This window comes from Martes martes (genome assembly GCF_963455335.1).
Source record: "Martes martes genome assembly, chromosome: 13".
NCBI lineage: Eukaryota > Metazoa > Chordata > Mammalia > Carnivora > Mustelidae > Martes > Martes martes.
The window spans coordinates 87,453,702-87,479,612 of record NC_137901.1 but is presented as its reverse complement, the minus strand read 5'-3'; the positions used below and the strand labels follow the sequence as shown (position 1 = coordinate 87,479,612).

The following is a 25,911-nucleotide window of genomic DNA, read 5'->3' as shown; positions in this document are numbered from 1 at the left end:
GACACACACTGTGACACGCCGGGGCCCCCGGGAGTCCCTACCTGCCTCTTATGAAAGAGTCAACTATATCCCTAGCGTGCACGTCGATGATGAGGGCCGTGTTGTATTTCTTTCTGTCGTTTTTGCTCAAGGGCATGGTGATCCGAGTGACCAGCTCGTCGATCTGCCGGTGCATTTTCTTGCCATACTCCTTCATGGCCTGCTTCTCCCCTTTCTGCACTTCGTGGAAGACGTCCTCCACCTCCCAGGTCCACCACACCTGGCAGGCGGCCAGCACCACCATCCCCTGGTACAGGAGCATCCAGTCGACCCTAAAGGAGAAAGCACGCCTGTTCGAGATCTGTTCTCCAGGGACTGGCGCCGGACGACAGTCCCCGTAAGAATGGGTTTCTTTGATCTGGAACAGGGGAGGCCCAGGGAGGGCTCCAGGTCAGCGAAAGGCAGTAACTCTTCCAGCTGGACAGGAAAACAGCAGGATGATGGCACGCACACGTGAGAACGTTCGAGGGGACGATGTAGGAAGATGCTAGGTCCTTTTTAAAATATGCCTGGACAGGGGCGCCTGGGTGGCTCAGTGGGTTAAAGCCTCTGCTTTCGGCTCAGGTCATGATCCCAGGGTCCTGGGATCGAGCCCCGCATCGGGCTCTCTGCTCAGCGGGGAGCCTGCTTCCCTTCCTCTCTCTCTGCCTGCCTCTCTGCCTACTTGTGATCTCTGTCTGTCAAATAAATAATAAATAACATCTTTAAAAAATAAAAAAAAAATAAAATAAAATAAAATATGCCTGGACAGGTTTGCAGAGGAACCCAATACTATGGGCATAGAATAAGAATTTTTACATTTTTAAATTCCAACAAATTTCATCATCTCGGACCACCCCGCCCATTTGCCTAGTTGCAGCTTCCCGGGTGTTACTCACTCCTCTTTTCTCTCCCACGCACGCCTGACCAAAGTGACACACATGCAGGGGGAGGAGGGGCTGCGGTGGCTGTTCCTCCAAAAATGTCAGCAGACAAAACAGGGTACTCTGCGCCTTGACTGTCCCACTTTAGACTTCTAGGCAGCAAGCCTCTGGGTCCATGGATACAGGGTAACCCAGTCTTGGTTGGCATGGTACTCTGGAGTCCGAGGCTGCTGCAGTTGCCCTACTGATATCTAGTTAAGCTTCTTCCGGTTCCTTTGTCAACACAAATAATACTGCAGGAAACATCCCTCTACACCACTTGGCGATGTCCGGAGACGTTTTCGGTTGTCACAGCTGGGGGGTGGCAGGGGCTGCAGATGGTGCTAACCATCCCCCAAGTCACTCTGGTCTCCCACAGCAAAGCATTATCCAGCCCCAAATGACAGCAGGGCTGAGGCGGACAAACCTGGTTCTCCATCTAACCTGATGAGTCAGAGTTGCTTCTAGGCTTGCAGAACAGAATCCCAAAAGGTAAAACAACCAGGCCTAAGTAGAGAGCACTCTTTGAGTAGATTATTTTAATAGAAAAGATCGAATTGCTTTTAAAGGTTGTAGCAATCCTTATCCCACCAGCAATGCATAGCCCTGCCCTTCTCACCGCATGCTCTCAAGCACTAGGTATTATCGCTTTTTAAATTTTTTTTGCCAGTCTGAAAGGGGTGGGGGGACAGTATCTAATCTGCTAATTTTCAGATCCCCAAGACTAGCAACAGCTCTCCTCTTTTCAGATGTTTATTGGCCATTTGGAGTTCCAAAGCTGAGAAGATACATGCCTTGAGATACATTTAGGGCAAGGTTTTGGTTTTTGGTTTTTGGTTTTATTTTGTTTTTCTATTTACTTGAAAAATGATGGACCCAGAACTCTTAAGTTCCAATCCAGGAAAAATGACCATGAATTACTAGCCATTACTTTGATGACATACAATTAATGGCAAAATAAATTTAAAAGGGTATTTAAAACAATGAAAAGATTAGGCTTTGCCATCTTGTTTTAAAACTGGTGTCCCCTAAAAACCTAAATACTATTTATGGTTGTGATCCCTACACACTAGAGAGAGAAAATGAAGGTGATGAGGGGTCTAGGAAGTCAGAAATCAGGAGAAGCAGAAGCAAACTTGACCAGAGAAAAAGTGACTCAGCACAGAGCTTAGACAAACATGATGATGTCTGGCAAATTCCAGGACACTGGGTGCCTTCTGGGGCTGCATACCCCTGGGCCTGTCTTCTCGGTGAGGCCAAAATGTGTCTGTTCAAACAAACCATTATGTTCATTTCAACTACTCCTGCCTTTCGTTAGACACAATAGTGGTCCTGTGAGGAGGAGGGACATTTGAGGAGGAGGGGGTGCCGCAGACACTTTGGGGAGCCTTCCCTTACTCCGTCTCCTACTGACCACACCCTGCGACACACAGCAATCCCCCAGCAAAGTGGTAGCTATGACATAGCTGAAACTGGCGTCGGTGTAAAATTCATCTGATCTGGGAGCATTAAGGAGGCTTCAGAACACGCAGCGATCGCTACTCCTGGGGGCCGCGATTTATCTGTCTAGTTCAGCTTTTGGAAGAGCATCCAACACGGGGATTAGTTCAGAGCAGGAGCCTGAAAAATAACGGCTCAGCCCACGAATATAACTGATAACGTGCCAGACACATCTCCTCCCCGTTCACGAGAGTTCCCGGTCAAATATTCAAGAATTCTGCAGGCTGGCGTTCAGACCACTTGTCATTATTCCACTGGGGACCCTGACATCAGCCGGGGTGGGAGTCCTTCTACCATGAGCACCGGTGAACTGAGTCAAAGCTTTCTTTTTTTCCTTTTTTCAGAAAGCCAGTTCACCCACACACCACTGAGATCTGTATGTACCTGACTACAGAAGGATATAAACCAATCCTTACGGTACCTAAAAAAAAAAAAAGAAGGATCACAATCATCCAAATTCAAGGCTATTCTCTAATAAGTTACTAAACTGGATGTTTCCAGTGCATGAAACCAAAAAGACAGCATGTAAAATCAAAAGGATAGCAATCTGAAAATAATAATGGAGGTTCTGTGTCTGCATAAAGATCCCACCGAGTCTCTTCCTGGGAATCTAAGCCGGATAGAACTCGACATCCGAAGATGCTTTATGTAGTTTGCAGCCAAGCGTGTGCGGTAAAGCCTGGCTCAGGCTCAGCTCGAAGCCTAGATGCTTCTCGGGCCACAAAAATCAAGGCACGATTGAAATTGCTTAATATTTTAGAACGACTTTACTCCTTAACCCACACACAGATGAACCCTCCCCAACACCGGGTTTCCATTGGGTCACCGGGTCAGTGGTCGGCTCAGAATCCCCAGGGAGGGGGCGCCTGGGTGGCTCAGTCTCGTAAGCCTCTGCCTTCAGCTCAGGTCATGATCTCAGGGTCCTGGGATCGAGCCCCGCATCCGGCTCCCTGCTCAGCAGGAAGTCTGCTTCTCCCTCCCCCACTCCCCCTGCTTGTGTTCCCTCTCTCGCTGTGTCTCTCACTGTCAAATAAGTAAATAAAATCTTAAAAAAAAAAAAAAAAGACTCCCCGGGGAGGGGCTTACAAAATACACAGAGGGACCCACCCCCAGAGTTTCTGGACGGAGCGGATTTGGGGGAGGGCCCAGGCATCTGCATTTCTAACAAGCTCCCTGGGGGGGGGGGGCCCTGATACCACCACCTTTTGAGAAGTCCTGAATTTGTCTACGGCCATACCACTGTGAACACTCCTGACCTCGGAAGCTAAGCAGGGTCGGGCCTGGTTAGTACTTGGATGGGAAAAGTCCTGAATTAGGTGATCCTTGAAAGACAGACAAGGTATGGGCCAACTTAACTATTGCAAGGAAAGAAAATTTCATTCAGAGCATCGCCTGGTCTACTCCAAGCGGCAAGTATTCATTCATCCATTAGGACTATCGGTATGAGAAAGCAACCTGCGTTCCCAGTCGCTACCCTACCTGCTTCTGTCTTCACAGTATCTAAAGATGGCCTCTTTGGTGATCAGCCGGTTGGTCCTCCGCATTTCGTTCAACACCGCCGTCATCCAGTCCTCCACGCGCCCCTCGGCCCGGATGACCTTGCGGAACTCCATGACCTCTCCTTCTGCTGAGATCATGGCAGACACCAGCTTCTCTCCATTCTCCCCGTCCTGAAACCTCAGCAGAGCGATGTTGTCGTACATCTGCAACACAGCGGGACATCCGCCCGGTGACACGGACCTTGGTCGCACGGGGGAGCCACCAGGACGCGAGCACCAAACAGGGGCGCACGCTGGGCGCCCGCGTCTACCCCGCACTGTGCAAAGGTCTGGGGTTAAAAAGCAAGAAAGGAAAAGACGACGCACTCCCTGCCCACATCTGGGGTTCTAGGGCATTCGCGGGTGGGGAGAGGGGTCTGGGCGGAGGAGACGCAGGGCAGCCTGGTGATTCAACACCGCGGGGCTGACGAGTTCGACGTGTGCTGGGATCCCCACCCTTCTGGGTGACCTGGGGCACGCGGCGGCTTCTCTCTTGGCCCAAAATAGACATAATTATGGCACTTCCAAGATGAGGTTGGAAGGGTCAAATCAAACAACGTGCGAGAGAGGCCGCCAGCACATAAAACACGGGCCGTCTGTTGCCAATCGTCACTGATCCTGGTCGGATTGCTGTTCAGAAAAATGAGTCTTTCAGGACCCTGTTTTCGGGACAATAGGCTTTAAAGGGTAAAACCAGAGGTTTGCAAAAGGGGGCTACGGGTAAATGAAGTACTTCTAACACACATTTTTCTAAAACCGTCAAATATCTGAACGAAATTCTGAACGAAATATAAAACTCTCCTTTGAGAAAGGAATACCTACGACCCAGAGACGTGAATTTTAGCTTTAAGAAGGACATCAGCGTTAACTAAAGGGAAAGTATGGAGCTCTGTGCTCGATCCCAAATGCTTTGCTTGTTTGGAAGAAGGGCATGCTTCTTCTACGACCCCGATTTAAAACCACAAATGATTGGGTCCCCAGGGGGGCACGAGGCAACGTCAGGAGAGAGTTCTGGTCTTAACTGGAGAGCGATGCTCCTGGCTTCTAGTGGGTAGAGGCCAGGGATGCCAGAGAGCGTCCCCGGCCCCCAGCACACACATGCACACACACAGCAGCATCCGGCCCAACTCGCGACCCTGTCAAGGCTGGGAGCCCCTGCCCCAGGCGGATACTAAACATAGAGTTTTGACCTGCTCCTGGAAGATTCCTTCTGGCCATGCTCTGGCTGGCTACCACCAGAGACAGTTTTGTCTGTTGTCTCCTGCTGCTCAGTATTGTTCACAAACATGCACACGTTTGTGTCCAAGGATGCAAACTGGAAGGAATCCCAACCAAATCCTGATAGTGGCTGCCTCCCGAAAGGGGAGGGGGAGCTGAGATAGGGAGCGGGGCAAAGAGTGTGGCAACCCTATAGCTTTGTTTCACAAAAAGAGAGGGAGAGAGGGAGGGAGGGACAGAGAGAGTGGCAGGCAGAAGGAGATACAGGCTCCCCGCTGAGCAGAGAGCCTGGCATGGGGCTCGATCCCAGGACCCCGAGATCATGACCTGAGCCGAAGGCAGATGCTTAACCCACTGAGCCACCCAGGCGCCCCACAAACTCATTTACTCTTAATAAAAACTCCACTGAAGCAGGTAAGTCTTGGGGTTATCCCCACTTACAGATAAGAAACCAATGCCCGGGGATGCCTGGGTGGCTCAGTCGGTTAAGTGGCTGCCTTCGGCGCAGGGCATGATGTCGGAGTCCTGGGATCGAGCCCCATGCCGAGCTCTGCTCAGTGGGGAGTCTGCTTCTCCCTCTCCCTCTGGCTGGCTCTCTCTCAAATAAATACATAAAACTGAAGCAAAGAGAGAGAGAAAAAGAGGAAGGAAGCAAGGAGGGAAAGAAAGAAGGAAAGAACAAGCCCCAGAGAAGTTAGGTAACTAGTCAAAAGTCACACCGCAGGTCTGTGCAGAGCCAGGATTTGAACCCAGTCAACCTGGCTCCAGAGTCCACATGCGGAAGCCCCATCCAGTGTCACCCTCTGCTTCTTAGTGTTTGTTTTTGGACTTTAGAAAAAGAGCGGCAAATAACAATGGAATCTTCGTACAGTTTCAGACTCCGCAGACTTCATCAGAGTGACGTTTCCGATCAAAGCCCAGCAGCGTTTCCCAGCACCGGGCCTCGGGGCATAAGCCTCCCGTGCGGAGACCTGGGAGGAGCCGCATGGGCAGCCGCCCCTGGAGCGCGGGCGGGCGGGAGGGCGGGCGATCGCGGGGGCCCACCTTGATCATGTGCTCCTGGACACAGAGCGGGTCGCTACTCCCCAGGATGCTGAGCAGCTCGTCGTCGGAAAGGAAGAAGAACCTGGGGAAAGCGTTTCTCTTGGAGTCTAAGTAGTCGTTCAGGCTCTTCTGGCATTTCTCGAGCCCCTTGCTGATGTGCTGCAAGTCGGCCAGGCGGTTGGGGGCCTCACAGCATCTCTTGATCACCGGGTCCTTCAAGGTCTCGGCCATGATCTGGATGAGGGCAAGAGGGGACACTCATGACCAACACAAGCCCAAACCATAGCCTCTTCGGGGGGGGGGCCAACGCGGCCTTAGGGTCCCTAGCACCTCCCAGCGTGCTGGAGATAATTTACTTATTTCTGATGTTAATGGGTTCACCCTCCCATTAGAAGGTCAGCCCTTGGGGCGCCTGGGTGGATCAGTGGGTTAAGCCTCTGCCTTCGGCTCAGGTCATGGTCTCAGAGGGTCCTGGGATCGAGCCCCGCATGGGGCTCTCTGCTCAGCGGGGAGCTTGCTTCCCCCTCTCTCTCTCTGCCTGCCTCTCTGCCCACTTGTGATCTCTGTCAAATAAATAAATAAAATCTTAAAAAAAAAAAAAAAAAAAGAAGGGCAGCCTTTGGGGCGGTGATTCTTAACCTCTCTGGCTCACTGAGGTGCCCTGGGGGCCAGCAACAGTGTCCGCACATGGGAGCCCTCAGTCACCCTTCCCGGGGCGAATGAAGCCGGAAGCTCCACTCTGGGCCACAAGTGTGTCCCGGGACTGTCCCTCCAGCACTCTTCACCACGGTGGCACACGGAGGGGACGGTGAGGGAAATGTCCCCAACATCCAACCACAGGAACCTGGGTCCGTCTGTGGCTGAAAGTGATCCTTTCCATGTTTATGCATAGAGATACGTGCCAAAGCCATTAATTTTTTTAAAATCATCACATGGGTAAGAATGATATTACCTTGTGGAATATTTACTTATAATTCTTATTTACGTGTTTACACAGGAATGAACAAGTTCTGGAAAGATGGCAATTGACCTATCAAAATGGTTATCTGGGCTGTGGGATTCTAGGGGGGTTTTTTGCTCTTTTTAATAGTTTCTTAATTCAGGGTGCCTGGGTGGCTCAGTGGGTTAAAGCCCCTGCCTTCGGCTCAGGTTGTGATTCTAGGGTCCTGGGATCGAGTTCCATATCGGGCTCTCTGCTCGGCAGGGAGCCTGCTTCCCCCCTCTCTCTCTGTCTGCCTCTCTGCCTACTTGTGATCTCTGTCAAATAAATAAATAAAATCTTTAAAAAAATAGTTTCTTAATTCTTCGATAATAAATATCCATTGTATGATTTTAAGTTTTTAAAAAAGCTTACGCAAATGATAAGGAAATATCATCAGCTCTCATGGATAAAGGAGACCCAAATGCAAACCAGCCCCTCTAACGAGAGAGAGCACGACACCACTGAGGCACCCCTGCTTCCAGGGCAGGTGGCTCCGGGTTGGGACCCTCGCGCCACTAATGGCCAGGGGCAGCAGTGACCGGCGCAACCCTTTCCGGGAAGGACTTTAAAACGGGCAATACTCCTTTACGGGCAATTTACTTTCCACCAGTGTCTCATGAAATATTCATCGTAAATGTGGAACAGGCAGGAGGCACGTGCCTGCACATGATGGATGAAAGCAAACAATTCCTCTTAGAACGAGAGGTTTCATTACAGCAATCAAGTAAAGTAACGTCCAGCCAGTCACTGCGACGTTTTATAAAGCCACCAGAATCTTTTCTCGGGTGTCATAATACGAAATACCTTTCTCAGAATATTAAAAGAAAATTAGAAGAGGAAATTATATAAAACATCACTGTCATTGTGTTTTTTTAACCCTTGGGCACAGAAAAAAAAAAAAGAAAGACTAAAGAAATATACATCACACTAAAGTGGTCACATCAAGGTCACAGAACTCTGGAAGATACTTTTTTTTTCCAACCTTTCTACATTTTCAAAGCTTTTTAAGCACATATTACTGTTCGTTTTTATGATTTTATTTATTTGACAGAGAGAGATCACAAGTAGAGAGGCAGGCAGAGAGAGAGAGGGAAGCAGGCTCCCTGCTGAGTAGAGAGCCCGATGCGGGACTCGATCCCAGGACCCTGGGATCATGACCCGAGCCCAATGCAGAGGCTTAACCCACTGAGCCACCCAGACGCCCCAGCAAGTATTACTTTTATAATGAAAAAGCAATATAAAAAATTTCAGTGCCATGTGCCAGGTGGCTCGAAACCAAACAGAAATCTTAACTGAACAGATGAAGGTCCTATGTAATGATTTAAAAATTCAGAATTAGGGGCGCCTGGGCTGGCTCAGACAGTGAAGTGTGCAGCTCTTGATCTCAGGGCCCTGAGTTCGAGCCCCATGTTGGGTGTGGAGGTTACTTAAAAAGGAATAAAGAAACTTAAAAAAATTCAGAAGCTACTTAATAGACAAAATACTACAAGCAGAAACATAAGTAAACGTATCTCAAATCACTGTCCTCTCACAACTAAAACAGAAGCCGGTCACTTGCCCTTTTAAATATTCTATCGATGTTGTCAAACTTCTTCGCCTCATCGGGAAGCTGTGAGCGGATATCTCCACCAATAAAAATGCTTTCAAGATACATCCATTTCCTCTGAACCAACATCCAAATCTGGAAGTGCACAATGCAAAGTCAGCACGGGTGTGGAGGGCAAACTCCCACCTAAGACAGGAAAGATGTGCAGCGGCGCGGGAGACCCCAGGCAAGACCACAGAGCGGGTGCGCACACTCTTTTCCAAATATACAAGAATGTTAGAGAAATCATAGCTAAGTATGCTAAGATACAAAGCCGCACACAAAAGCAAAAGAAAACTCTCTGCACCGGCCCAGAACAAGGAAGAAACTTCTGGTTGTGAGCAGGGGTGGGAGCCCTGTTACCCAGAGGAACAAAGGACAGATTGTTTTTAAAAAGCCCAGACACGGGCGCCTGGGTGGCTCAGCTGGTTGAGCGTGTGACTCTTGGTTTACAGCTCAGAGTGGTGAGGTCGAGTCCTGTGTCAGACTCTGTGCGTAGACGGGAATCTGCTTGAAGATTCTCTCTCCCATTCCCCCGGTTCCTTCCCTCCTCTCTAAAATAAATACATCTTCTTAAAAATGAATAAAACAATTAATTTTACATTATGTAAATTTCACATCCATTTAAAAAAATTTTTTTTAATAATGAAGAAAAATAAAACAGTGCTATCTCCTACCTAACGAAAAGTAACGAACCCAAACAAGCAAGCGAAGGAAGTCCGTGCTTGAGAGGGGTGAGGGCCCGGGCCACCCCCCTAGCCGGTGAACCAGGGCTGGTATCATCCCAGCCCAAACTCAAGTCTGTGGCCTAAGAAGACCCTTGCCCCTGATCTGGGGAGGGGAAAAGAAAGACAGCCACACGCAAATGGTGAGCTGGGCCTGGGTCACTCAGAGAGGTCTGCACTAGCATTTCCCACAAGAAGGAAGTGCCAAGCCACCTTGTTCCACACTGTCCACTATGACAGGGTGATTTGAAGAAAATGCAGAAATTCTTGAAAAGTGAAGCCAGCATAGGCAAAAACAGATCCCACAGAGAACGCTACGGGGAGAGAGAGAGTCACACACACACACACACACACACACACACACACACAGAGGAAAACTCGAGAATAAATATGAAGAAATCTGAAAAGGGCTTTAAACATGTTTAAATTCTTCCATGTGATAAAGGAGGTGACCGTGCCCTGACAACAAGAACAGGACAGTATCCAACAAGAACAGGGACAGAGGAAAGAGACCCAGTGAAGACTCACGGAAGTTACAAACACATTGAAAACGTTGAAAAAACATTGAAATAAAACCTCAGGTTGACTCTCCCAATCATGCGCACACACACCCCCACCCCCAAAATAAATCAAGCCAGAAAAAGCGTGTGGGAGGGCACTCGGGGTCCGAGCACAAAATATTCTCGTGTGAAAGTGCTCTCCTGCTTTCCTCACCTCAATGACTTCCCCGATGAGAGAAAGCGTTTTCTCCCATTTGTGAACCGTCTGCAGAAAAGGCCCCACGAATCTGCTTCCCGAGATGCTTTGCAAGTTGAAGGTGTTGTCATCAAGGCTCTGGATGATCTCGTCGACGGACCCCAAGATATAGCCTCGCTCCTGGGTGCCTTTGAAATACTTGACCACAGTAAACTTCATACTTTCCCACGTGTCCAGGATTTCCTTCACCGCCTGGTCGGGAAGACAAAAAAAGAGCGGTTTGGGCAAAGACATGGGGAAAAAAAAAAACAACTCCCACCCAGTAGAAGTTTCTTGAGCTTGCCTTTGGTCAGCTGCTCAACCCAGAGCCTGGGGCAGTTTTCCAGGGAAACAGACATTCTATCATGGCGACCCCAACACCAACTGACCGAGCACCAGCTAGGTGCCCGGTGAGCACGGTGTATACAGGATCGCCTTCCAGTCCGCAAAGCGCCCCAGCAAAGTAAGGACGACTATCCACAGTCTAGAGGTGCCAACGGGGTACCTGGAGACATGACTCAGCCAGGCCAGGTCACTCAGCCCCAGAACCAGGGTCTAGATTTCCCGGCCCCCCTCCCTGCACACCTACATGATCCTGCCCGTGTTTGCCGTGAAACAAGAGAATCTGATTACAAAGGAATATGCCCATTAATGATTGTATTTTCAAAAGCCAGCTGTATCGATATTTATGTGTGTGTTATGTGCATGGGATGCATGTATGTGTGTTTGCATACGTGTGTGGTGTGTGCGTTTGTGCACATGCATGTGTCCGTGTATGTGTAGGCTATGTACATGGATGTGTGTTTAAACCTGTGTGTGCAACTGTATGTATAGTACGTGTACATGTGTACATGTCTGTGCATGCTTGTGTCTACACACTTTTAAGTATTAAAGGACATATACTGAAATATTACTAATAATTACCTTCAGATGATAGAATTTTTTTTAAAGATTTTATTTTTTTATTTATTTGACAGACAGAGATCACAAGTAGGCAGAGAGGCAGGCAGAGAGAGAGGAGGAAGCAGGCTCCCCGCTGAGCAGAGAGCCTGATGCGGGGCTCCATCCCAGGACCCTGGGATCATGACCTGAGCCGAAGGCAGAGGCTTTAATCCACTGAGCCACCCAGGCGCCCCTGGGTGGTAGAATTTTAAGTGATTTATTTTCTCAGTTTTCTCCCATGAGCATCCATGAATACATTTAATAAATGCATTGGAAGTAAAACTACAATTTAGAATAAGAAAAAATATAACAAAGGCAGAAATCATATTTATAAAGCTAACAATTCCTTATTACTCAAATACAATGAGTACTATAACGAATGTTTTCCCTTTGCATTAAAAAAAGTGAGTCTCCAGGGGAAGCCTGGGTGGCTCAGTTGGTTAGGCATCTGCCTTTGACTCAAGTCATGATCCCAGGGTCCTGGGATCGAGCCCCATGTTGGGCTCCACAGGGAGCCTGCTTCTCCCTCTCCATCTGTCCCTTTCCACTGCTCATGCTCACTCTCTCAAATATGTGAAATCTTTTAAAACTAATAATAATAATTCTCTGGAAGTAATAGAAGACCCCATGTTAATTACACTGAAAGTAAATAAAATAAAAAATAATTCTCTTTCTTTTCTCAACCGTTTTGTAACTAAAAACAGTCTTACTTTCTCAATGGCAATTTCCTTGACAGCGGCCATTACGATCTCATTGAGCACATCCGTGTGTTTGTGAAGTTCCATAGCAAACATGTTTTCCAAGGTGAACGTCTCTGTCATTTCAAAAAATACGCCCGTTTTTTCCATAAGCTCTTTCCAATGCCTGAAAGTGCAGCCACGTTAAAAAACTTTATGCTTCCTGGATGGAGTGACAAATTTAATTATTCCCGCTTACACCCCAGGACAAATCCCACTATAAATGAGGGCACCATTGGAATCACGTTTCCAGAGTTTTCCAAAAATCCCACCGGCTTTCAGAACCCAAGAAACCGCCTCCAGCAAGATACCCTCTTAGATGGCTCGTCTTCATGACCATCGAAGAAAACAGGCGGCTTTTAACTTTTGGGAACCTACTTCCGTCACGTAGCCTGTGCCCCAGGGGAGCAAAGGTCAGGCTCCTGCCCTCGGGGACTGCACTGACTTGGGGGCACGACCGGGACACGACACAACAGATCCACACATTGAATAATCACCAGCGGTTCTGAGTGCCGAGAGCAAACCACAGAGTATAGAGACAGTACGACGGGGTCTGCCGTGGATGGGAGGGCGAGGGCAGGCCTCTGTGCGCACAGCCGCTCTGCCCTGGGCCCAATCTGGCCTCCTTTCAAGGTTCACATTTGACCTGTGGGTGGGCCTGTTTCAATAGTTCCATTTATATGGAGTGCAGGTAATAAAGCAGCTAAGTGTGGTGCTAGACCAGCTTCTAGAATGCCAGGTAACCAGCATATAAGCTGTAAGCACCAGAGCACTGAATTTTTTTGTAAAAATCTACCCCAAAAGAGGGTTCCCGGGTAGCTTGGTGGTTGAGCATCTGATTCTTGATTTCGGCTCCGGTCATGATCTTGGGGTCGTGGGACTGAGCCCCTTGTCAGGCTCTGAGCTCAGCGCGGAGTCTGCTTGAGATTCTCTCTCCCTCTGCTGCCCACCCCCCACTCCCATACTCTGTCTAAAACGAATAAGATTTTTTTAAAAAATTCACCAAAGAAAAAAAAAACCCACAAACCAGAAATGGCCAGAAAGGAGACTCTACTACTCCTCCTCCCCTATTCCCAGGCCTCGGCCAGGAGCGGGATAGGAAGTGGGGGTGTCACAGCCCAAGTGGGGGGTGAGGGGGACACAGGTGTCACAGCATGGATAACACCAGGTCACCAGAGAGAAGGGGAGTCCCTTTCCAGTTTCCCTCCACTCCTACGATTACGTCAAGGAGAGAGTGTCCGCTCCCTGCTGCCGGCCTTTAACACCTCCTCCGGGTCCACCCTACACCCAGGGTAGGCCTCCCGCTAAGTGACAGGCAACCGTTTTGAGCTAAATTTTTCTAATTTTTTAAAAAGATTTTTTATTTATCTATTTGACAGAGATCACAAGTAGGCAGAAAGGCAGGCAGAGAGAGAGACGGGGGAGCCGGCTCCCCGCTGAGCAGAGAGCCCGATGCGGGGCTCGATCCTAGGACCCTGGGATCATGACCTGAGCCAAAGGCAGAGGCCTAACCTACTGAGCCACCCAGGCGCCCCTCTAATGTTTTTATTTTTATAACTGCTTTCTATTTAAGGCAAAATCTTTCCATTTCCCATTTATGGCAGTGGTGTGCGTTCCTTCTTAGAACACGTTCAAGTGAAAAAAAAAAAAAGGCTATTAGGAAAAAATTCAAGTTAATGACACTATAAAGGATTTTGGCAAGGACAGGACAAAAATGATGAGAAGTGAGCTAAGTTTGGGAAGCATTGGCTTACGGGCTCGAAAAATGGAACTGTAGCTAGAAAATGCTTTCTTGCTGAGCAGAATGACGTCATCCTCTGACGGCATTCCACGACTCTCTGTCCACCCACTGGGAAAGACGATGAAGAGAGGAGTGTGGCAGGGAGAGAGTGAATCCTGCTCATTCCTGTCCCCGTGTGGACACGTCCCGATGATCCCAGACAAATGAGGAGTGGATCTCCTCCATCCCACCCGCAGGACCGGCTGCTTCATTGAAATACCAGTGACACCTGTCACAAGACACCTGTCGCTGGGGGGCGAGTCCAAATTAAAGATGCTATATGCGAAAAACACGGGCCAATGGCAACATACTTTTTTTTAAAGAAGAGCATAAAATATCACGTGAGAAATGTTTTGTAGCAATTGCATGTTGAAATGATAATGTTTTGTATAGATAAGGTGAGTTAAAATACGTTACTAAAATTATTTTTACCTGTTTCTTTTAAAGCAGCTAAAGGAAACATTTTAAATCAGTATCTGGGTCACGTATTTCTGCAAATACTGGATGGCATTGATCTAGATCCCCTGCTGGTTTGTTTTTTGTTTTTTTTTAAACCGTTCAAATGAAGCAACCACAAATGCCCGTTTCTATCTGGTGGGTTTGTGCTTTTAAAAAAATAAGAGAATCCTTGTGGTTGGCAATTGTCTAGAAAGTTCTCGAGGAAACAAGTCTGTAGAAATGTGACCTGCATCTTAACATTTCAGTGGGGCTGTTGCGACCTTGGGCTTTGTCATCAGATCGAAGCAAGGACCTATTTTAGACCGAAGTGCCTCCCCCTGTCTGAAGGGCTAACAGGACGAAACCAACCTGTCTCTCAGGGCCTCGTGCTTCAAGTCAAGAAGTAAAGGAATCGAGTCTTTGAATGCCTTCATCTTTGCCTCTAAATGGTAGGCCACCGATAAGTTTCGGACCTGCCGGGGCAGCTTTCTGAGGGACTTGAGAAAACCGTCGATTCCTTCCTGGAGGAACTGAACATTCAGGTTGACCCAGAGGGTCTGGGACCATTCAGCTTTTGCAGCCTGGAAACGGGTGAGAAACAGTCTCATCAACAAGGCCCCTTTGACCGGCGGGAGCCCGTACTCCATCCTTGGTCACGCCCCCTTCTTTGTGACCCGGAGCACCCATCCAGCCACCAGAACCTCAGCTTCACAAAAGGAAGTACGGGTTACTGGCTCCAAATGCAAACAAAATTATTCCAACTTTTTCAAGGCCCGGCCAAAATAATGCGGTCTCTTGAGGATGTGTGGAATCCAAAAATACGTCTTCCTTCGCAGGGGAGAAAAGGGAGAATCAGTAACAGGCATCTCTTAAGTCATGAAACATCTTCGTTCCTAAAGCCTGTATTTCATTCAGGCGTGGCCATAATGTGCTTCTCTTTCCCAATAAAAGCAGCTAAAATTACAAAATACTTATAATTTGGATAATCCTGCCGGATTAGCGTACAGATAATCAACATTCCATGCTGGATTTCCTGATATTTAGCATATAAAGTACTACCTTACGTAAAACTTAACCATCTTGGATAGTCTGCATTTGCAACCTGTGACCTCAAGGCTCAACGGGGTTGCTTTGAGTCACGAAATGTATTTAACAGAAAATTGTGTTAATTGATGAAATATACAAATGGTCATTTTTTAACTTAGATGTAAATGGTATTAAGATATATTTACAATTTTTCATTTTTTTCTTCATCTTCTGAAAAGATCTTAAAAGCTCAAACCATTTTTGGATTATTTTGAGATGACATTCACAAGTCATTAACTTTTCTTTGCAAAAACTTAATGAGAGATGAATCAGAAAGAAACTAAAAGTACTTTTTGGAGTTCCTACACCTAAACATACAGCCTGTCCATCATTAATGGGCCTTTCTTCCCTCCACCCTCCGTTCCCCTCCGCTCTCTCACTGACACATTTGGGAAAACCTCAACTGTGGTTAAATCCACTCCTTGACATTTGTTCAGTGCTCAACGCCTACACCCGGACAGCCAACCACGATGGCTGAGGACACTCGACCTCGTTCACCAGCCTTGGTCTAAATCCAAGGCCCTAATGCTGCCTTCCCTTGGGGCCCAGGTGCTGCCCCATTCTTTCCCACACCACCACCTCACCCCTGCTTCATTATCCTCAACCGGCCACACCCCTCCTGCCCACTGTCCTCTCTGTTGCTCATCCTGCTACTCACGTCTCTGAAGCAATCAGAACAGACTGTTCAACATCTCCCACCGGAAGCACATCTGGGCATGTGCTCTGCCTTCCCCATATGACCCTACTGACTCCTACCCAAGGCCTTTCCCTCAGACTCAAGGACACCAGACATCACTCAAGCAAGTCTCCCTTCTGTCTCCTATCACCGTGTTTCCTCCTTCCTGGATCATTCCCATAACTAGGCAATTCCCATTTTTATTTCTCCCAACATGAAAAAAATCATCCTGACCCCACATCCCTTCCATCCAACCGCCACTCATTTCTCTGCTTCCCTTTGCAACAAAACACATTGGGAAAGTTGTCTAGATTTGGCACCTCTGATTCCTCGCTCCCCATTCTTTTTCATCTTTTGGGGGGATTCACGGGCATATATAATTCGACATATTTAGACGCACAATTTGCCACATTTGGGCATATGTGCCCACCCATGAGGTCATCACCACAGTCGAGATCGTGAACTCGTTCGCGGCTCTCAAAAGTCTCCTCCTGCCTCTCTGTAACTCCCCGCCCACCCAGACACATTGCCCTGCTTTCCGGCATGATAAATTCATCGGCATGTTCTAGAACTGTATGCAGACAGAATCACACAGGATGTGCTCTTCGGTATCTCAGCAAGACGATTTTGAGACCATCCACATCGTTGCCCTAGGACATCGACAGTTCGATCCTCTCTACGACATTTTTGCATTCCGTGGGATGGACTGGCACAGTTTACCCATCCGCTTGGTGGGGCGTTGGGTTGTTTCTAGTCTTGGGCTACCACAAGGAAAGCTCTGTGAACACGGATGTAAAAGTCTTTGCAGGGACCTATGCTTTCTTTGATTTGGAGCAAATACCTTGGACTCACTCTAATCAGGCTTCAATGGCTACTATTCCATCGAAATATTTCTTCGCAAGGTCATGGTGGCCTCCATGATGTGAAATTCAGTGCTCATTCCACATACCCCCGCTCACCGGATTTGACGCAGCATGTGGGGCAGTTGGACAGCCCTGCCCGCTGGAAAGCCTGTTTCACTTGGCTTCTAAGACATTCTACTCACCTGTTTGTCCTCCTACTATGAGGCCCCTCTTTGTTCTCCTTTCCTTTTAGGGGCATCTTCTTGTGGTATCTGATGTTGGAGAACCCCACTACCTGTCGACCAGGCTGAATAGTGTTCCCCCCTCCCAGAACTCATGTCCCCCTGGAAGCTCAGAACGTGACCTTATGTGGAGATCAGGCCTTTGCAGATGGAACTCAGTTAAGATGCGTCACGTCACGCTGAAGTCGGACAGGCCCTAAATCCAATGACTGCCCCAGGGAAAACCTGCTCCTGGCTCAGGCCTTGCTCAAATGCCACCACCCTCCTCCCCTGGGCCCCACCGTGCTCTGTCGACTGTAACCCTATTACACATCAGAGCACGGTGGTGATTTGTTCGCGGGACAGCACAATGGTTAACTTTATGGGTGAACTTGACTGAGCCACAGGTGCACGGATATTTGGTTAAACATCATCCCAGACGTTTCCCAAGGTGTTTCTGGGTGATACTAACATTGCAATCAGCAGCCTGAGTAAAGCAGATTTCCCTCCCCTTGGAGGGTGGGCCTCATCCAATCCACTCAAGGACCGGAGAGAAAAAGACTGAGTAAGAGAGGACTCTCTCTCTCTGTCTGTCTTCAAGCTGGGACACCAGCCTTCTCCCGCCTTTGAGCTCAGACCTGAGCCAGAGCTACACTGTCAGCTCTCCTGGGTCTCCAGCTTGCCAACTCCACATACGGGGACTTCTACTCTCCATAACTGTATGATTGTTGTCTTACAACAAATCTATTTGGTGGGGCGCCTGGCTAGGTCAGTGGGTAGAGCACACGACTCTTGATCTTTGGGTTATGACTTTGAGCCCCACACTGGGCACAGAGTTTACATTAGATAGATAGGTAGATGGATAGAGAGATGATAGATCGATCGATCGACCGATTTAGTGCCTATTGATTCTGTTTCTTGGGAGAACCAAACTTAAACATTGTCTCCTGGAGACTCAAGAGGGCAGAAATGGCATGGGCAGATGCAACTCCCTTCCAGACCCTCCTCTCCAACCAGCACAGCGCTGGGCTCTACCGAGCAGAGTGAACGAGTTCCTCTACCGAGTAGAGGAACGAATGAATGAATGGCGTGAATTTGCATGGGGAACAAACCCCAAGAGGGCATCCAAATGTCATGATAGTTGCTATTTTGTTTTAAAAGATTTGGATTTATTTGAGAGAGAGAGCAAGCGAGAGAGAGAGCGAGCAAGCATGGGAGAGGGAGAGAGGGAGAAGCAGCCTCCCCACTGAGCTGGGTGCCTGACTCGGGGCTCGATCCCAAGACACCAGGATCACAACCTGAGCCAAAGGCAGACGCTTAACAGACTGAGCCACCCAGGCACCCCAAGAGCTATTACTTTTAATTTCCACTTCCAACTAAATGGTTCACTCCACTCCTTACCCAAGCCCTAGCCACCAAAGGGAGTGTTCTTTTTTATTATTGTGGTAAAACACACATGACATTTACCATTTTAAGCACTTTCACACGTCCAATTCAGCGATATCAAGTATAGTCACCATGCTGGGCAATCATCACCACCATCTAGTTCCACGACTTTCTCCCCAATGGGAAACAAACCCTGGGTCCATCGGCAATCGCTCCGCATCACTGCCTCCCAAGAGCCAAAGTGAGAGCTTCTACGAAATTGGCCCCAGTCTCCTTATCATGGGGGCCTCACAATCCACTGGGCCTAGTTAGTCTTCACGCTGCCTTCAGGGAGGGGTGTGTGGCCAGACGCTCACCTTTAGTCCTTCGTAGAGCTCGTAGATGGCCTTTAGCCCGTTCATTTCCTTCTGCACTTTGAGCAGCTCTGGGTACATTGTAATTGGAAGATCAAAAAGTTTCTCAGCATTAGCCAGCTCCTGGCGGTTCTTTTCATGTTTCGCGAGCTCTCTTTCGAAAGAGGCTAGAAGTTCTACTCCTGGTGAATAAGTAAACCCATAGATCAGTGAGTGCCCAGAAATACAAGGTATGCAAAATTGAGTAAGAAATCACAGGCAGTGGACATAAACCATCATTCCATCCACAGAAGCCATCTGGGAAGACACGTTGGGAGTTACAACTGTAGCTCTCCCTCATTCCAAAGGAAACCAGAGGGCCAAGTACGCATGTGAAATTCTCCAGTTAGAAAATTCCATCTCCTTTGCATTTATCCCTCAATCCACCTGGGCCGCACATGAGAATCCCCATGGGAGTGTTAAAAATATTGGCATCTGGACCACCCTCCAAAACAACGGGATCGGACTCTTCGGATCTGGGCCCCAGGCATCCGTGTGCTTTTGGGATCCTCAGGTGAACCCAGTGTACAGCCAGGGTCAAACACCAAGGCTCCATTCTATCATCCCATGAAATTCTTAAGCAAACTACACTCGAGTACCTCAGTCAGTCCAACGGGAACATTCTTACCTTTATCAAGATCGTCGCCAACAGAACCAGGGCCCTCACGGTAAAAACGCTTTGCAAAATCCTCTATCTGCTGTCTGTAATTTGATATTTCACCTCGAGTAATCTGAGAAGGGCAGGATTGCATTCATTTATCCCAAGGGATATTTGTCAATATCTTTACTCAGAAAGCAGAAAATTTAAAAGGTACCTCGGTGAAAGTTCTCTTGATGCCCCCAAGAGCGTGCTCCACATTCACAGAGTCGTTAAACAGATTCAACCACATGTTTTCGATATTGTTAACCAGTTCTTTCTCCGCATCAGAAGGCTAATAAAAATTTTTTAATTAGAAAAAAAAAAACAGAACAAACAATAAGTGGTCTGCAATTTGGAACTAGAATTCTGGTCAAAGCTACTCCCCCCAAGGATTTCTGCTTCTGAAAATAGCAGGCTGGCTTATTTGAGCTCATGAGAAAACTGCTTCAATTAGAAAAAAATTATATATTTTTAATGCAAACAAAATCAGGATGAAATCACATTTAAAAATAAGTAAATAATACAGACAGAAAGAGAGATAACCTAGAGAGCTAAGCCCTTCATAAACTAAAATCCAGCTTTGAATCAACACAATCTCCAATTAAAACAAGGTTATCTTAGCTTGCTGGTGCATCCAGCTGTGCTGTCAGAAGCAAAAAGACATCTTCTCTGATGAAATACAACATCTGGAGCCTCCAATTCTCTCTACAAATTTGTTACGTACAATGTCCAGAACTCAATCAGAAATAACAGGTAGATAAGGAGCAAAATGACGTGAAGGAAACCAAGAGACATTCAGACAATACAAGCAGACCCTAATGGAGCTCTAAGACACAGAATTTTAAAAAGTTTTACTTAGTAGATGAAAGCAAAGACAACATTGAGAACTTTTCTTTTAATTATAAAAATACAAATTTTGCAATACTGTACATTTTTCTGATGAGAGAATCTCTAGCTTTTTAGGCTATCGCTCAGTGAAGGTGTTCAAAGCAGTCAAGCAACATAAATGCTGAAATACAAATCTTAGGCAAATGTAGACTTATAATGGTTATCTGCTTCTTCTTTCTAGTCTGTTTTTCCAGCTGATTCTTTTCGAGTGTATGTGACATACAGCCTGCAAAATTTTGCATGCAGTTTCACGGAGGGGTCAGACCCCCTCAAACTCCTCCGCAGACTTCTAAAGATCCTTGAAACCACCCTGAATGACCCCTAATAAAGATAACTGAATTATTATCCTCTACCCATTTCTTTTATCACATCATCCTCCTCCCTGACTCTCCCTCTCTCACTTATCATTTTTGCAAAAGCCTTTTACTTATTAAAGGAAGTTAACACCAAAAATAATAAGAAAAGAGAAGAAACAGAGAAAAGAAAAGAGAAGAAAACAAAACAAAACAAGGTGGAGAATCAACATGGTGTGCAGTTACAGATCAATCTATGAAAAAAATACTACTTGAGCCATGCAAGATCAAGAAATAATCTGTTTCTGTTATTCTAAATAACTGTGGGGTTGCTTTGCATTTAAATGTTATTACTTAAAGTCATATTTGAGGGGCGCCTGGGTGGCTCAGTGGGTTAAAGCCTCTGCCTTTGGCTCAGGTCATGATCTCAGGGTCCTGGGATCAAGGCCCGCATCAGGCTCTCTGCTCGGCAGGGAGCCTGCCTCCCCCTCTCTCTCTGCCTGCCTCTCTGCCTACTTGTGATTTCTGTCAAATAAACAAAATCTTTTTTTAAAAAAGTCATATTTGAGAAACATTTCTGAAAAGGGTCTTAGAATTCAATGATAAGAAAATCATTCACTCACAAAGACATTATACATCGCCATGGTGCGGTATCGCTCCTGGACATCCCTGTATCTCAGTTCCATGATCAGAGATTTACTTCTAATTTCTGCAATGGTTGCAAGGACAAACTTGAGATCTTCAAGGGTATTGGGGCTCTTCTTCAGGTTCTTGGCCAGGATCTAGAAAAGAAAGGATGAAGGACACTTAATGAACCTAGAAAAAAACAGTCCGAAGGGAAGACCCAACTTTCATGAGAAGCAGTTTCATCAAAACCAGTGATCCGCTACCTCCATATCTTCATGGAGATTATAAAGCTCCTCCCTTGCGGACTCATTGAGAAGCTTCCCAAGCGAGGTCACCCAGGACTTGGCATTTTCCTGCACGGTGTTTGCCAGAGGCCCTAGCTGGAGCCTGATGCAGTGCTCATCCTTGATTAAAGGGTGACGCAGGACGTCTTGGGCTATCTTGGAATAGAACTGCAACTTTTCATCATACACCACGCAAGGAGGTCTCTTGGCGGCGAACTTCTCCATCACAATGGCTTTGTCCAATTTCCACAGAGGTCGGTACCTCTTCCATTTCTGGAGGTACTTCATAAGACTCATCAGAATCCTGTGGACATTCTGGGGGATCATAACAGCTTGTTCAATGATCTGAGGGTTCACCGAAATATCGCTGTAGAAGCTGATTATAACAAGTTCTTCTTCCTCCCCCTTCTGAGGAGGGCATTCTATGCAACTGCCATGCATCCATCGAACAAAATGCTGGCAAAAGAAGCAGCAGGGGAAAAAGACAGCGCTTCAGTATTGATCTTGCTTCCTATGTGTATATTTATATGCAGGAATAAGTCTTGCTAATAATGGAAATCACTTTATTATTTTTTCCCTTTCACATTTTTAGTGTGGTTTAAAAAAAACACACATGATGTAGAATTTGCCATTTTAGCCATTTAAAATGTTTATAATTCAGTTACACTAAGTACATTCGCAGTGTTGTATAACCCTCATGATGACATTCTAGAAGTTTTTCTTTATCACTGAATTACCTATTAGTAGTTACTCCCCATTTCTCCCATTCCCCAGCCCTCGGCAACCACTATTCTACTCTCCGCCTCTATGAGTTTGACTTCATTTTTTATTTACATTTTAGTTAACATACGGTGCAATATTGGTTTCCTGATGGAATGGGAGAAGATATTTGCAAATGACATATCTAAGAAACGGCTAGTATCCAATATCTATGAAGAACTTATCAAACTCAATACCCAAAAAACAAATAACCCAGTTAAGAAAGAGGCAGAAGACATGAACAGACAAAGAAAACATCCAGATGGCCAACAGACACAGGAGAAGATGCTCAACGTCACTTATCATCAAGGAAATGCGAGTCAAAACCATGAGGAGATCCCACCTCACACCTGTCAGAGTAGCTAAAATTAACAACACAAGAAACAACAGGTGTTGGCGAGGACGCAGGGAAAGGGAAACCCTCCTACACTGTTGGTGGGAATGCAAGCTGGTGCAGCCACTCTGGAGAACGGTATGGAGGCTCCTCAGAAGGTTCAAAATAGAATTACTCTACAATCCAGCAATTGCCTCCTAGGTATTTACCCAAAGGATACAAAAATACGGATTCGAAGGGGCGCCCGCGTCCCAGTGTTTATAGCAGCATTATCAACATTAGCCAAACTGTGGGGAGAGCCCAAACGTCCACCACTGACAAGTGGATAAAGAAGACGTGGTCTATACGTACAATGGAATATGACGCAGTCATCAAAAAGAATAAAATCTTGCCATTTGCCACGACATAGGGGGAGCCAGCATGTATGATGCTGAGCGAACAGATGAATATATGGGAAGTGGGGGAGAAAGGAGAGAGAGAAACAAACCATGAGAGCCCTCTTCAGGACAGAGAACAAACAGGGTTGATGGGAGGAGGCAGGTGGAGGATGGGCTAGATAGGGGATGGGCCTTAAGGAAGGCACTGGTTGTGATGGGCACTAGGTGTTGCAGGTAAGTGATGAATCACAGACTTCTACTCCTGAAATGACTTTATTATTAATAAATTGTGCTATATTGCAAAAATGACCACAATCCTTGGTTCCTCCCATCAAGGGATGAGTCCATTGGCAAAGCTCTATCATGAGAGGGTCTTTTTTCCCCACCCTGCCCCATCGTGTGACTTAATGTGACCGATGGAAAGGGGCAGACGTGGTTTTGTGCCAGCTGTGGCCCTGCCGCTGCCCCTCTCATGCTCTTGAAACCGCGCAACCAGCAGACGAATGCACTTGAGCTAGCGTAGTAGCCGATGGCAAGCCACACGCAGGAGAACCACGGTGCCCCCGCCAACAGCCAGGTGATCAGACATGTGAGCGTGCACAGCCAGGACAAGAACCTCTCAGCAGAACCCAGCCCCCAGAACCATGAGCAAAGAAAGTCAGTTATTGTTTTAAGCCACTAAGACTTAAAGTAAATTATTATGGAAAAAGCTAACTTTTAAAATAACAGTAGCCATCCACTTCCTGAACAACATCAGTTTCCATATTTACAGATAGAGACACATAAAGTCAGGAAAATGGACCCCCCCCCCCGCAAGGGTCCCAGAATGAATCAATGAATTTGACACCCCTTTGCCGCACAGTCAAGATTCCCTCTTCCTGGGCCGCCTGGGTGGCTCAGTTGATAAGCACCTTCCTTCGGCTCAGGTCATGATCCCAGGGTCCTAGAATCGAGCCCCACATCAGGTTCCCTGCTCAGCGGGGAGCCTGTTTCTCCCCCTGCCTTTCCCCCTACTTGTGCTCTCTCTCTCTCTCTCAAATAAAATCTTAAAATAAATAAAACTTAAAAAGAACGAACGAACGAACGAACGAACAGGCAGGTGCTAGATTAAGACCATGGTAAGGAGTTCAGATTATGTTCTAACGCAGTGTGAAGTCATCCGGGGTTTTTGGAGAAGAGATCGGACATGAAATGACTCATGTTTTAAAAAGCTAACTCTGGTCCTCCTCTCTCATGGCGGAGAAGAGATTGTGGAAGCTTCTGCAGTCGTCCAGCTATGGAATGACACACGGGAGTCAACCAGGCCTCCCGGGGGTGGGATGTGGACGGATGGGAGGAAACAGAGGAAACAAGTTGGCTCCTAGGTTTCTGGCTCATGCGATTGGGTTGGTGCTCGTGCCAGTTTCCCACAGTAGGACAACCTGGGGCAGGACCAGGTTGCACGATGGGAAGTCGAGAATTCTACCTCGGACATGCCAAGGCTCAGGTCGGAGCGGACTCACCCAGGGGGCAGGTGACTCGAATAGCACAGTGACCAGCAGAGAGGTCTGGGCTGGGGACGGACGTGGGTGGTCGTCTCCAGAGGAGTAGGGTTAAAAGCCATGGGATTGGTTGTGATTGCACGGAGAGGAGAAAAGGGAGCTGGGATCAAGCCAGCGTGGGCCCCTCTGGGCTCTAGAGGTGTAGAGGAAGAGCCAGGCAGGAGGACAACCGTCTGGACAAGGAGCAGAGCGGAGCCTGGGTTCGCCACCTCCTTAGCAACTCGCTTCCCAAAGCCCACGGGCCAGCCGTCGGGGACGACGAGCCCCTGGGAATCCACCCAGACACGTCTGCCCTTACCTTGGTGATCTCCACACAATTCCGGACACAGTGGACGCACATTTTGTCGATCTCACTCGCGTTGGGATGCAAGATGATCTCGGGAGCCGTCAGGATGGTATCCGTTTGAAACAAAGGAACGTTCCCAAGGATTAGAGAATTAAAAGACTGCAAATTCCTGGGGAGGGTTAATAAAAGAGATCCAGGGTTCCCTGGAGTGATGTACATCCCACACTCGAGGGAAACAGGCAGCATCACAAAAGCCACACGTGAAAACCTGCCGTGAGGAACAGCTCACGTCATAGCAGAGAGTGTACGCTGAGTTTCGTTATATACCCTTGTTTGGGCCTACATTTTTTTTTTAAGATTTTATTTATTTGACAGAGAGATCACAAGTAGGCAGAGAGGCAGGCAGAGAGAGAGGAGGAAGCAGGCTCCCTACCGAGCAGAGGGCCCGATGCGGGGCTCGATCCCAGAACCCCAGGATCACGACCGGAGCCGAAGACAGAGGCCTAACCCACTGAGCCACCCAGGTGCCCCTTGAGCCTACATTTTTCAATAGCTCATTTCTACTTTGGGGAAGTGAGCATCAGTTGGAAAACACTTAGCTAACAGCGCCGACTTCCAGAAACTCCTCCACCCGGCTCAGGAAAAACGGTCCTCATGCTGGCTTTGTCTTCCCCCAGAAAGTCCCTCACGCTTGTTTTCTCCCAGGAACACTAGTCTGCCTTATTTCTTTCATAGAAATCATGTTGGTTATGTCTGGTTCCTTGCACTTTGTATCTCTCCTATGAAGGTGGAGAAGCTCCAGAAGGAAGGGGCCCTGCCTGGGCCAGTGCCTGGCACATGCAGGTTCCAAGAAACCTGTGAATGAATGAGTGGATGGGTGGATGGGTGGATGGATCACATACCATATTAGAAAGGAAAACATTACAGGAAGTGCCCTATGTAAGGGGCTGCTGCAGGAATCCAAGTTAGAAACAATTTTAAAAAAATGAAATGTGTAGAACACAGATCTTTGTAAATGACCAACTTAGTGAAATTTATCAAACTGGGTCCAGGAAGCAAGACGACCAAAGGTGCTTATTTTAGTAATGTCTTGTTTCAAAGTAGATTTTATCAG

The 25,911-nt window shown here is 47.4% G+C and overlaps 1 protein-coding gene across 1 annotated transcript in view; it reads right to left on the bottom strand.

Annotated features, from left to right (window-relative positions):
- The window catches only part of DNAH10 (dynein axonemal heavy chain 10), a 132,296-nt gene that overhangs the window by 67,745 nt on the left and 38,640 nt on the right, over positions 1-25,911 (bottom strand). Inside the window, exons 19-31 of the mRNA XM_080821641.1 lie at positions 24,810-24,966; positions 21,480-21,956; positions 21,213-21,371; positions 19,584-19,700; positions 19,397-19,499; positions 18,733-18,911; positions 14,535-14,746; positions 11,921-12,074; positions 10,248-10,481; positions 8,782-8,904; positions 6,242-6,475; positions 3,921-4,144; positions 42-311 (exon numbers count right to left, since the gene is read on the bottom strand). Of these exons, the coding sequence (XP_080677767.1) occupies positions 42-311; positions 3,921-4,144; positions 6,242-6,475; positions 8,782-8,904; positions 10,248-10,481; positions 11,921-12,074; positions 14,535-14,746; positions 18,733-18,911; positions 19,397-19,499; positions 19,584-19,700; positions 21,213-21,371; positions 21,480-21,956; positions 24,810-24,966 (2,643 nt within the window). The remainder of the gene's footprint in view (positions 1-41; positions 312-3,920; positions 4,145-6,241; positions 6,476-8,781; positions 8,905-10,247; positions 10,482-11,920; positions 12,075-14,534; positions 14,747-18,732; positions 18,912-19,396; positions 19,500-19,583; positions 19,701-21,212; positions 21,372-21,479; positions 21,957-24,809; positions 24,967-25,911) is intronic.